This window comes from Cydia pomonella, unplaced genomic scaffold (genome assembly GCF_033807575.1).
Source record: "Cydia pomonella isolate Wapato2018A unplaced genomic scaffold, ilCydPomo1 PGA_scaffold_215, whole genome shotgun sequence".
Classification (NCBI taxonomy): Eukaryota; Metazoa; Arthropoda; class Insecta; order Lepidoptera; family Tortricidae; genus Cydia; species Cydia pomonella.
The window spans coordinates 236,985-250,323 of record NW_026907855.1 but is presented as its reverse complement, the minus strand read 5'-3'; the positions used below and the strand labels follow the sequence as shown (position 1 = coordinate 250,323).

General features: G+C 35.2%; 1 protein-coding gene across 1 annotated transcript; it reads right to left on the bottom strand.

The window, feature by feature from the left end:
- Nucleotides 1–194: 194 nt before the first annotated feature.
- On the bottom strand, nucleotides 195–12,693 carry LOC133533916 (proton-coupled folate transporter-like). Its single transcript, XM_061872999.1, has 7 exons — nucleotides 11,870–12,693; nucleotides 10,914–11,073; nucleotides 10,285–10,386; nucleotides 7,335–7,472; nucleotides 6,427–6,510; nucleotides 4,335–4,492; nucleotides 195–472 (listed from the first exon to the last, which is right to left on the bottom strand). The coding sequence occupies exons 1-6, from the start codon at nucleotides 12,662–12,664 to the stop codon at nucleotides 4,365–4,367; spliced, it is 1,407 nt and encodes a 468-aa protein (XP_061728983.1). The 5' UTR covers nucleotides 12,665–12,693; the 3' UTR covers nucleotides 195–472; nucleotides 4,335–4,364.
- Between the last annotated feature and the right edge of the window lie 646 nt (nucleotides 12,694–13,339).

Sequence of the window (13,339 nt, the reverse complement as noted above, 5' to 3'; positions counted from 1 at the left end):
TCGCATAACTAACAGCGCTAATCTCCCTGGGTTGAGCAGAAGTCGGACAGTTTCTGAAGGGATTTAAGCTGTGCTCTTCAGCTAAAAGTTTTTGATTTACTCGATCGGTTACTTTATAACTCTTACTCGCAACAAAAAAATCGGTTTGACGATGTTTGCACGTATAATAACAAAATCATCAAAAACAAAAAATATGTGGTTTTATTCGAAATTATTTATTTACATGTATTAAAATATGAACATTTATTGGTTTGATTATTTATTGTGTTTACAACACGACAATTTGACTCACTTACAAATAACATTTCTACAATATAAGTATTTATTCTACATGACACTTAACTTTTCAACAAGCTTCATGATTATCTTTATTTAATGTATTGCTTCGGCACCATTCAGAGGCTCTGTGACACCAATTTCTTCTTTATTTAATCGACTCAGTTCTTTATTTCTGTGTTCATAAAATAGCCAGCTGAAAACAGATAATTTAAGTTTAAATTATTTTATATAGGTAGTACGTGAGTTAGTTTTTACTTAATTATTATGTATGTAGTCTTTAGTGTATGCTAGGTTAGGTGTTTAATTGAGTTTAATTGAGGTTAAGATTTGTGTGTTTATATCACTGTGTATTAAAGATATTCAAACTGTCATCTATACATATAATAAAGCTGAAGGGGGTCGAAAGTCTGTACATGGAAGATATTCGAAAAAAAGTAGCCTGGGGATACTAAGAATCGTTAACAGAACACGTTCCAACAGTTTTTAGAATTTTTGTCTGTTTGTCTGTTTTTCTGTTTGTCTGTTTATTTGACCTCGCATCACGTGAAAACGGCTGAACGGATTTTGATGCAAACTTTACTAATCTGTCGAGAAAATGCCCGGCCAAGTTATAGGCTATAAAAATTCAACCGCTAGAAGGGGGGGTAGCCACTACACTCGATTGAGTTAAGTTTGCACCTGAATCTTATGGCGCTACTTAGGAAGGAGGTGCAAACTTTTACAACAAATATGTGCTACGAGTATCGAGTACCCTGCTAAACTAACAGATATGGTGCTGAAATTAAGCCACCGAAGAAGGATTTTGTCAAATTAACTCTAAAGATAGAAGAAAAGAAAAAAACCGACTTCAATGAGGTAGATCGGTGAAAGAACGATTATTGTTGATTTTTGATTTCATACAATTAAATTAAAAGACAGCGTCCTACGCCTAATTATGTAGAAAAGGAGGTAACATTTTTTTTTTGTCACTGCACCCACCTTGACACATTTCAGATTTGCCCTATGATTGACTGGTAAGATACCCGCAATAGAGTATTCGACTGTATTTAAGATAAATTATTTCACACCATGCATGAAATAAAGCACCAGATAATTATAAAAAAAACTAAATAGGATAGAAATATAAAAATGTATCTTGAAAACCTAACTGCTTGACAAACATGCACAGAGAACAAATTGCCAAACGTGAACTATGCATCGTTGAAGAGTTCCATTCTGTTCATCATGAACAGTTCCACTTCTACAAATGTAAATACTTGATTTGTTGATGAAAATACAAAAATCACTATATATATGCCTTTCACATTTGAAGAGTTCCCTCGATTGCTCATGGACCCCATCGTCAGAACTCGAACTTGACAAAAATTTGTCTTGAAAATCTAATTTACTTAACAAACACAGCGAAGAGGACAAATCGCCAAACGTGTACTGTGTATCGTTGAAGAGTTCCATTCTGATCATCATCAGCAGTTCCACTTCATCAAATGTCACTTTTTAAAATGTAAATGCTAGATTTGTTAAAGAAAAATACAAAAATCATTATATGTATGACTTTCATATTTGAAGAGTTCCCTCGATTCTCCTCCTTTTGAAATCTGGAAGTCGGTCAAAAATGAGTTTACTTACACAATTAAATGGTGGCAAAATCAACACACATATCAACACGCGTATAACTGCATAATTATTTAAAAAAAATATTTTCTCCGTCATGAATTACCTAATCGTAATTTTATCGTATCCATATTCATACGTATCGCCTCTTTTAAGCACTTAATAATGGCTACTAAGGTGGGTACTATGAAAAAAAAAAATTCTCTGATGTTTGCGGTGTAAATGTCAAACGATTTGGGACACGCATTTTATACGCGTTAAAATGCCATAAGAACTAAAAACTGAAAATACCTTCCCGAAAAAAAGCGAACCTTTCACCAAAGTCTCGCAACGGAACGGAGGTTACGAAACTATAGCGAATAGTAACTACCAGAGACGTTATGCAGCATCGTTCCATCCATTGAAAACCTCATTCGTAGCGTGCACGGAGACCTGAGCCATCCTTGGGTTTGTGAGAGATCCATACTCACGCCCATAGAGGAACGGTCCATGTTCACGCAGAAAAATGAGCAGGCAGGAAATCGAAGGTGAACATGCAGTATATAATTCCATTAACACTGTCTTGGATGAAGGCAATGTCACAACATACCCGGTAGAGTTCCTTAGCTCATTGAGTGCTTCAGGACTCCCAGCACACACATTAACCCTGAAAGTTGGAGTTCCAATCATGCTTCTTCGGAATTGTCGCCTCCGAAGTTATGCAACGGAACTCAGCTAAAAGTAGTGCAGCTGCAGCGGAAACCTCATTGAGGTGCAGATCCTGACGGGGTGCGGCGCCGCAGAAGTCGTGTTGATCCCGCGCATCCCCCTCATCCTGAGCAATTTCCCGTTCCACTTCAAGCGCCTACAGTTCTCCGTGAGCGTCTGCTTCGCCATGAACATCAATAAGTCGCAGAGGCAGGACGCTGCGCGCCGCTGGCGTGGACCTGTGCACGGGCTGCTTCTCGCACGGGCAGCCTCTACGTGGCGTGCTCGCGCATTACCAGCTGCACGGAGCTATTCGTGCTGATGCCCGCCGGGGAAACTCGCAATGTGGTGTACAAATAAATATTGTAAAATGTCAATGTTATGTAAATAACTATTACATACCTACTTATTAGTATGTAACTGTAGATATAATTATATGTATACATTTAGTTGTGCATATATAAACATAACTGTAAACAAAATGTAAATACTCGGCCTCAAGTTTTTGATTTCTACGAGTATTCTCCTTTCCTCTAATCCTACTTCTAACTAATAGGTATTACACCTAAATTCGATTGTGTTCGGAAGTATGAATTTCTATGGGTATATTTCTTACCATTTCATGCTTAGACTGATTGGTCTGGAGCATCGATTTGGATGATATTTTCCATGGACATGATTTGGATAGGTACAGTCAAGGACGTAAAAAAAATACAAAAGTGGAACTGTATTGTCCGATATACATCTACTACTCTATGTCGTTTAAATCACGTCAAAAATTTTAATAAGGACGAATTTGAAAAAAATAACAATTGATTTTGGAGTGTAGTTTTATTAAGTGGTACCTAATTGTAAAATATTTTATCTAGACTACAGTCCTCTAGCGTATCCATCTATCAACTTTACTTCAAGTTCCACCTCCAGGGGAGAGGCAGAGAAATTAGCGGTGAATGAGCCGGTTACTGACACAGACCGAATACCACGCGGGCGGAGCCGCGGGCACAGCTAGTTATAAATATTATCTTAGTATGTATGTCTAATAATGTATAATATATTATCGTTTGTATGTCGTATAATTGACAGAAGCAGCTCGATTCGGGCAACCAATGTCACTTAGATCTTATTGGGATCACAGCGGAATCGAAATAAACGTCAATTTTGACATGGTGTTTAGAGATCATTTAAAGATCTTTCCAAGATCTTAAACGTGTCCTTAATCATTCTTTGAATCGGGCCGTAAGTTAATTTGCATAGTAGTCTTGTTTCCATGATACAAATTTATGTTATTTATGACGCTGCAGGACTGGAATTTAAAAGAAATCTGACGCACAGATAATTTTCAAGTGAATAATAAATTGAATAGATAATAACGAAGGGGGGGGGGGGGGGGCAAGTTTAGGGTCGGCAACGCGCATGTAACTCTTCTGGAGTTGCAGGCGTACATAGGCTACGGAGACTGCTTACCATCAGGCGGGCCGTATGCTTGTTTGCCACCGACGTAGTATAAGAAAAATATAATAGACTTTGTCTCATAAATCGTTCCCTAAGGGGGAAATAGTGTTTGGAAATCTTATGTTTAACGATTTCTACGCGGAAATTTAATAGGAAAAAGCAATGAAAATAGGTTGAAAAATTTTCTTTCCAAGTGACCCCCTTTCATTTCTCATGCTTACTTTGTACTTTTGGCAAAACTCGTATAATTTAATGAATAAAACTTCATGTTTTTGGTTGTGCTCTACCCGCTTCTGTTAACTTACAAAAAAACAGCCGCTGCTAGTACAGACGTGCTAGCTCCTATGAGGAACACAGCACCTGGCAGTACCTCCATGGTTTGGGTGTACACGGTGGTGTACAGCGGCCACGAAGATCAAAGGCATCAGGTTCTCAGTCAGCCCAAATATGGAGTTTACTTTACCTGGAAAAATGATATACCCAAGTTAAGTAAATTTTTCAGTATTTTGAAAACCTGACTGATTTATGTAACTAAGTCAGTCTCATGACCATATTTTTTAATTTACTTTCAGCTACAAGCAGACGATATGAATTGCATACATAGTCATCGTTAGTGATGTCAGTCAGTAAGTGTAAGTATGTACGACGTTTTAATATTAACAGTCTTTAAGAAGAAAAATAAAGTCGACAAATTTTAATGAAACCGTACGGTATGTTCATTGTGAAACAGTGGAATTGAGGGGGCAAAATTTAATAGAATGTAGGGAGTTTTAGTATCGATAAACTCCATTATCGATGCTTTTTTCCCAAATAGGTACGGTCACGTTTGAAAATATCGATACGGACGAAGTGTCAAAAATATGTATACACTACCATAAAGTCATGTATACATATTTTTGGGCACTTCGATGGTGTCGATGTTTTCAGACGTGACTGTACTAAAGAATACGCTTAATTATTTTCAGCTTACTGTGCGATTGAACTCACACATACTTTTATGCGTAAGGAAACCTAGCGTAATACCTACAGAATATGATTGTGTTTATATTTGTGTTTATGTCGGCGGCCGATCGTAAGATCAGGCAGATCATGAAATTGCTAGGCATATTGTAAACGTGAAAATCTTTGTCTCGTTCCCTGAATCGAGCCCTACGCTGGGCTCCTACTTCTGGAAAGTTTGCCCTTCGGGCATCTGAAGCAACCTAACGAACCTAGCATACCTACCTATTGATTTAATGTGACTACCGTCAAACTTACACAAGAACATTACAATCTGCCTGATCTTACCGATCGGCCGCTGATCAAAGCTCGGACATTTATTTTTCGTTCTTTGGTTTATTAAATACATCAGAGCTTAAAATGGATCTCTATTGTTTCCCATAACGTTATAAGTCATAATGTATTGTTTGTCCGCATTTTCGTTAGTCAAAATTTGATTTTTATTTTCAGAAAAGCGTAAATTTTCAGGATTGCCATAAAACAAACCTAACCTATCTATAGGATAACCTAAGGAAATTCCTGAAAAGGTAACGGTTTCAGAGTTATGACTAATGATAATATGACTATCATTACATTATGACTTTCGATTATTATGCGAAAGAAAGGGATCCGGCTTAAAATAATTAAAAAATATTAAGCTATTTCGATGTTAAAAAAAAAAAACGATTCCGAACCCCGCCGTCGACATACACACTATACAGGGTGGCTCCTCTATACTATCCTCGGAGCTCGTGTACAACTATAATAAAAGAAATGTTCAAATATGTCAGCTTGTTAACAGATAACAGTTTTAAAAAAGATAACATTTTAAATAGTTTTTTTAAAATTACTTTTATAATTGTCATTTCTTTTGAATTATTTTTCTCACTGCACCCACATTCGAGATTTTCTGTTTTGCCCTATGGTTGACTGGTAGAGAATGCCTTAAGGCATTAAGTCCGCCATTTGTACTTATTTTTATTGTGCAATAAAGTTTAATATAATAATAAATAGTAAAATAAATAACAGGTACTGAGTTATAACATCCAGTTGTTTTGCTTTTGCAGTGACGTCACTATCTAGAAGACACATAATTTATAGCTAGATTAAGATAAACTGCGAAGAAATAATGATGGGGATTGCCATTGTAATGCTATTTTAAGTTATCTTTTGTTATTCAATTATAATATTTATTTTCAGTCTAGATATAAAGAACGAGATAGTTTCAGTAGCTAGTTTTGGTTCAGGATGCATTCATTGTATTAATGACATTTCATGACTTTACTGTTGAATGGCGTCGAGAAATCTTTTGCTATAATATGATTATTATTATAGTAAAATACCGATTATAAGAATCGTGCCTAATTATAATATCACAGACATAACTAGGAAGCCCATTCTATTAAAATTACCACTCACCCAATTCTTCTGGGTCCACTACTTTTGACACGATAGATCTCATTGCTAGAAGAGACGTTCCGTTTAAGATTTCCACCATAGAAGCTGTGAAATATAATCATTTTTATCAGAAGAATCACGTCCTCGAATTCATTAATTTTATCGTAAAATCTGGACAAATAACAGCCTACTTAAATATGTAGTGAATTGACGTCACAACGACGTAGTTCTAGTGTAGTTGCCTACTTAGTAAAAATTCGTACGCATATCTTCAAAACATTGGACTTTGATAGTTATAACTAGTTAACTAAAACAAAAATCGGCCAAGTGCGTGTAGGACCAAGTGCTGTAGAAATCAACGTGTGTCGACGGATCTTTAAAAATAATATTAAGGTTGCCAAGAGTGTTTATTGATTGAGTAGATACTTTTGAAATTAAGTAATCGCTTTGAAAATCGAAAATAACGTGGCCCTTCCTTCTAACTTTTGCACAGCGCCTGCAAAAATGATTTAAATAATTAGAAATACGACTTAATAAATACTATCCAGCAAAGTTATATTAAATGAGTTATTTCCAAGACTTATCTTCGAATTAAAATGAAGTAAGTGCCGCGAAGGTACCCTTCATTATGCGTGGTCTGACATGCACTTGGCCGGTTTTTTGTATTCACAAAACTAAAAAGCAAATAATATAAATATGGATATCTACAACAATGATTGCATAGTATTAACATTAACAGATAAAAAATATTTGTATAATCATTTGTTCCTGGTACTAGAGGAACCATACTCGTAATTTGCAAGTAAACATAGTTGCAGGTACCTGAGAATACCAATTAAAAATAAAGAATAATTTATAAATATTTATTTTGAATGTACTACCTATGTTTACAAATAAATCATTTGAATTGAATTGAATTAAGTACAAACCTATGTAGAATATCGTTGCCGTGGCCGCAAAGCAGTATACGCAGGAGCCAACGATCTTGCTTATCGTGGAAATGATGCCCAGCAAGGAATCGTGCCATTTCAATATCTTGCTGAATACAACGAGAGAGAACACCGTACCTAAAACGGTTGAGTTGTTTACCCAAGTGGAATCTTATAACGTGGTGTTTGTGGATGGTTTTCCATACCTAATGCGCAAAAAGTACGCTTCAATGAGCGTTTTCACTTAACTGTGTACGATTAACAGCCAGTTAGCAATTGTTACAAAACTGATGGTTAATGTCAAACTCCATACACATTCTGTCTGGAATTTTACAGTTTTTTTTTTATACTTCGTGGTGGCAAACAAGTATACGGCCTGCCTGATCCGCGCTCTCCGTAGCCTAGGTACGCCTGCAACTCCAGAGGAGTTACATGCACGTTTTCGACCCTAATACTCCGCACCCTCATTGAGCTCTGGCCACCTTACTCACTGGCAGGAACACAACACTATGAGCAGGAGTGACAGTAATATGTGACAAGCATAACTTAATTCGCGCTTTAAGGTACAAATTAAAATGAAAATGCACAGATGCAGACCTGTGACCACTACCACCACCTGGAACCACCTGGTTGAGGGATAGTCACAATATCATTGTTAAAGTCGTTGCTGATAGGATGTGAAACTGTTATATCAATAAATAGTAGGTAGACAGTCTCAAGCAATGGGTGTGTCTTATGTCACGTAATTTATTTTAATGTGTGTGATTTATTTTTTAAAATTATATTCATTAAATTTTTTGTCGTTTTAATTTATTGTAATATTCTTATGGTGGTATTTCCAATTAATTCTAAAGTCATGACATTTGACATGTATGGATCTTGGTTACCTATCTGAAATAAATGTTTGTTTTTTCTTTTTTTTGATAACATAACCAACTCAAATGAATAGAACAGTGTGGGAATAAAATAAAATATTTCTTTTATACTACGTCGGTGGCAAACATGCATACGGCCCGCCTGATGTTTTTTGTTATTTTTTTTATTTGTGTTATATACTTTGAAGTTAAAATATCACTATACGTGTATTATTATAATGTAAGTCAATTAATAACATTAAATGCTTACTAAATAAAAAATAATAAAAACCTCCAGTGATCTATGCAATATACGGTAAACACCCCTTTTCTTATTGCTTCAGCTATTGCTTCGAAAATATAAAATTACGTTGTACACGCAATAAGTCATAATATTTTAAAATGTACTCGTAAATACAGGGTATACATACACCACCACCACGTATTCAATCATAAACAGTGTTGGTAAACAAAGTTTCTCATAAAATGTAGTTATAGTAACTAGGTACCCATTATAAAAACATTGTTTATAAAACTGGTTTATAAACAAAAATGTTTATAGTGAATATAGATCGTGTCATTCACGAAGACGCGTGCCTTGAATCGTATTCTCATGTCATTAAAGGTTAGTTTTAACAAATCTGCGCGTCATCGTGGATGACACCAACTATACGTGGCTTTATAGCACAGATTTATAGCCAATTTTGTGCCTAGAATTTGACAGGTACCTAAACAAGATGGCGCTGTAGCGCTCCATACATTTTGCGGTGACTCTGATTGACAAAAATTGACGTTTGACAATTCAGTGACCACAAAACATATGGCGCAGTACAGCGCCATCTGTTTTGGACGTCAAATTAAGAGGTACGTTTTTTACTTACACTTTACCTCTCTGATAAAATCAATTCTCTTTGGTTATAGTAAGTAGTAGTATGTCAAAAATAGTTTGGCGAATTATAAATAAGATAAAAAGTGTTTTTGTATACTTACCTACTGATAACGTGATATCTGTTAAATATATACGCGAATGATTATTCATAGTAAATTATCATTTCGCAATGTCACTTTGCAATGTTAGATGGCTACTATCGGCTAAAAGGTTTTACCTACTTGCATATAATAAATCCCTTATGATGCGTTCAACAACCGCAAATTATGGCCAGCCTAAAGATAAACTGTTTAGTTACAACAAATTGCTTATCTGTGAAAATGTTATTATTGTGCAATAATAACGTACATATCGATTTAATAACGACATTCAAATTTCGAACTTCCCTAAAAAACGAAGAAATTTGATTTGTCCTAATTTTTAGTATCATACGAGATGACGTTTTATTTAGTTTGTGACTAAATGCCGCAATGGCGGTCGTAACACGCAGTTCTTAAACACATCATAGGGAGAGTATGTGTGTAGGAAAAACTAATGAATGTAAATGTACATAATTATACATTAAAATACTCACAACGTGCGTGTGACGTTTTTATGAAACTCGCTATCATTTCGTTTCAAAAACCTACTCTCGTATTGCAACGCTTTTCATTACATAGCAGTCACATAAACGAATATTAGACAATTCATAATTAATTTTATATCAATATACGAAATCGGCATATTTTTCGGCATTTCTGTTGTGAGTTTAATTTTAGTTACGTCAATCAATATTTCTTGCATTTAACTTTTCTACTGTGAGCTCTTCGATATCCGAAAATCAATCCTTGTATGGAGATGGTTTTAAAAGAAAACCCAGTTTATCGGAACAGAGCTTCATCACCGTTATGCTTTGGTTTAAAGAAGTTATGAATGATGTTATGTTAGTTGAGTCATGGGTGTTTTCTATGTGTTTAAGTATTTATAAATATTTATATATTATATGTATCGTTGTATAAGTACCCTCAACACAAGCCTTATTGAGCTTACTGTGGGACTTAGTCAATTTGTGTAAATAATGTCCTATAATATTTATTATTATTTATTATTTATATATTAGATATAATTACTGCAATGAATAGAATACTACATGAAGTTTATTGTGTGGTATTGATATGGACTACTATTATTCGTATTCTAAAAATAAAGTCAATAACAACCTACTTACCAAGGGTGTGAGTAACAAAATTGTATGTCTGGTAGATGCTGAACTGCAATTCATCCCAACCGAACCGGTACCTCGTTGACATGTATATTACGGATAGTTCCCCTGTAATTATTACAAGTTTCTATCAAAAAAATGTATTTATATTGTTAGTCAGGTTTCTGAATTTTCAGTTTGTAGAAGGTGATAATACTAAGTGCTCTTAATGTTACGCAGTCGCCGCTTTCTGACCGAGACGATCTCGTCTAAAAATGCAAGGTTCAATCCATAGTTGGTCTTTAGACAATGTGCAACTTAGCTAATCCAAACGTACACTTGATATCAAAATAAATCATAATAATAAAATTACATCCATTTTGTTACTATTCGCCCATGCGCCATGTGTACGGACAATAATGGACGAAACGCACGCGCGCCTTTACATCATTTAGATATAATTTTGATGTCGAAATGTAAGTTTGCATTAGCCGTCGGATCCCTGCATTTATTATATATTTTTTCCTTTCAAAATGTATGATAAAGAACCAACAATTATTGCACATAAAATGAAAAATAATCGGTTACCGAAATTTGTCAAATAATCTGAATTCTATAGTTACAGAGACGATTGAGTGTAAACATCATAGGCTCACCATACGCAGGTCCATAAAGGATGCTGACTATGGCCAGCATGATACAGATGCGTATGCGTCGATTGTTCGGTCCCCTTTTAAACACGACGCGCACCGTCTCCCTGATGTTCGTGAAGTCAAAGAAGAGGCGGAGAAAGTAGACGAATCCTCGGCCGTCGTGCTGGAACCAGTTTGGTTACCTTATACCCTTTATTCTTGGAGACTGATATGATTTCAGTCCAAAAGCTTCTAATTACGTCCAAACTTCGGCTAACTATTATACAAATTTAAGTCCTTTTCACCAAAAAATTGTTTTTTTTTTACTTTTTGTGTGTTTTATATACATAATAAGTCACGTTCTTCTTGGAACATTTATGAGTTAATATGAATCAGTACATTTTTTTTTCGTGAAAACTAGTCTATTCTAAGTGTTCCTTGTTACTTTGATATCTGTCATTAAGGACGTCTAGACTAAGTCCAATTGTGGTGACATCGCCATCAAAAACCCGTTATGCACTGAAACACAATAAAATACGATTTTTTTAAATTGGTATTAACTCTAAATACGATCCGGAATATACTGTTAAAATCTTTCAACCATACTCTGGTTTGGCGGAAGTTGTGATTTAGTTTTAAGGTTTGTTTTTTGAATAAACATTTATTTATTATTATTTATTATTAGTAGTTGATGAATTATTTTATAAGGAAAAATAAAAATGGTACTTTTTGTATAAAACCTATAAAAGTGTGTTCATTAAGGCCTAAACTAATTACCCTATGGTTATGCGATCGTAATAGAAATGGCGCTGTAGAGATATATTATAACTTTTTGTTAAGCTATTAACGAATAGAGGTATTTTTGAGACGTAGTATCCATACCATTTGTGCTATGTTTGTACAAATGTGCATCTAATTTATTACATTATGGTGGGTGGAATGAACTTACACGTGGTAAACTACCTAAATTAAAATCTTACCTGTTTTTGCTCAATACTTCTTTTGGCTTCTTTGATCCAATACAAGTTATACATAAAATTGATGAGATTTAAACATCCAGACAAACTGTAGCACCAGTAATAACCATAATGTTTCAGTAAGGGACCACCAATCGCCAGACCCACTGGAACAGCTACTGATTGAGCAAAGTATAACAGACCGATCCTGAATGTTCTCTCTTCCACGCTCGTTACTTTCGCCACGTAAGAAAATGCTGTCATCTGCACAGATGCATATCCTCCTCCCAAGCCTTCCAACAACGCTTCAGCTGCCACGAAGAAATACAGGCCAGTTCCTTTCATAAAATAAACTTGCACCAAATTGTTCACGCATATGAGCATCTGTGCCACTATTTGGATCATTGGTATTATCTTTCTATACCCAGTGTTATCGCTGAAGAACCCTGTCAAAAGTAGTAGGATACACGGTACACTAAGTATCGTGTACGTGCGCAGGGTGACACTGGGCGCTACGTATTTCTGCAGAATTTCTTCGTGATGTTTGAGACTTTCACTTTGGTTTTGAAGTCTGAGAGAGGTACAGATATCGTCACCAAGGTTTAAGTTCACTCTACACGCTTTCTCTAACATCACGTTTTGGGAAGTGGCGATTGTTATCATGTAACATGTTTGATATAAAAACACCACAGGTTCGTATGTGGCAGTCTGCAATTTCGATAGGAAAATTTTGAATGCATCAATATTCTTCTTTTCAAGTCGACAATTTTCAGTATTATTTGAATCATTATGGTGTGATTTTACAAGACTTTCCGCCATGTGTTCACGTTACACTTGCACTAACAGTACTGGCAATGAAATTTATAATATTTTTAATGGATTCATGGTCACGCTATTATAATGAAATTACACTGAAAATTGTTATTAGTATTGGAACGAATGGCACGTGTTTAATATATTTATCTACACACATAAATCCTCTTTTATGCGTTCAAAAATCGCAAGTTACGACCGTTAAAAAGATAAATTATTGTTATCGGAACAATGTGAAAATGTTATTATTGCATAATCGATGTATTAATGGCATTCGAATTTCAAACATCTCTGAAAAACAAAAGTATTTGAGTTGACATAATTTCTAGAATCAGTCGAGATGAAGTTTTATTCGAAATTAAATGTCAACTGTACACAGGGTAATCAACAATGGCGGCCGTAACACGCGGTTCCTGAACACATCATAGAGAGCTTTTAATATGTGTGTAGATAAAGCAGTGTATGTAACCGTACAATATCAGACATTAACACTGTGATATTTCGTGAAATGTATGAAGCTCTTTTCACAAACCTACACTCGTATTTTAATGCCTTTCATTGTGTAGCAGTCACGTAAATGTATTTATTAAGAACTAAATCACTTCGTATGGAATCTTGCCCCTACTTCCGCCCCTATAGACTACTTATGTTTGAATAAACGTAAATAGTTCCATCCAAAAG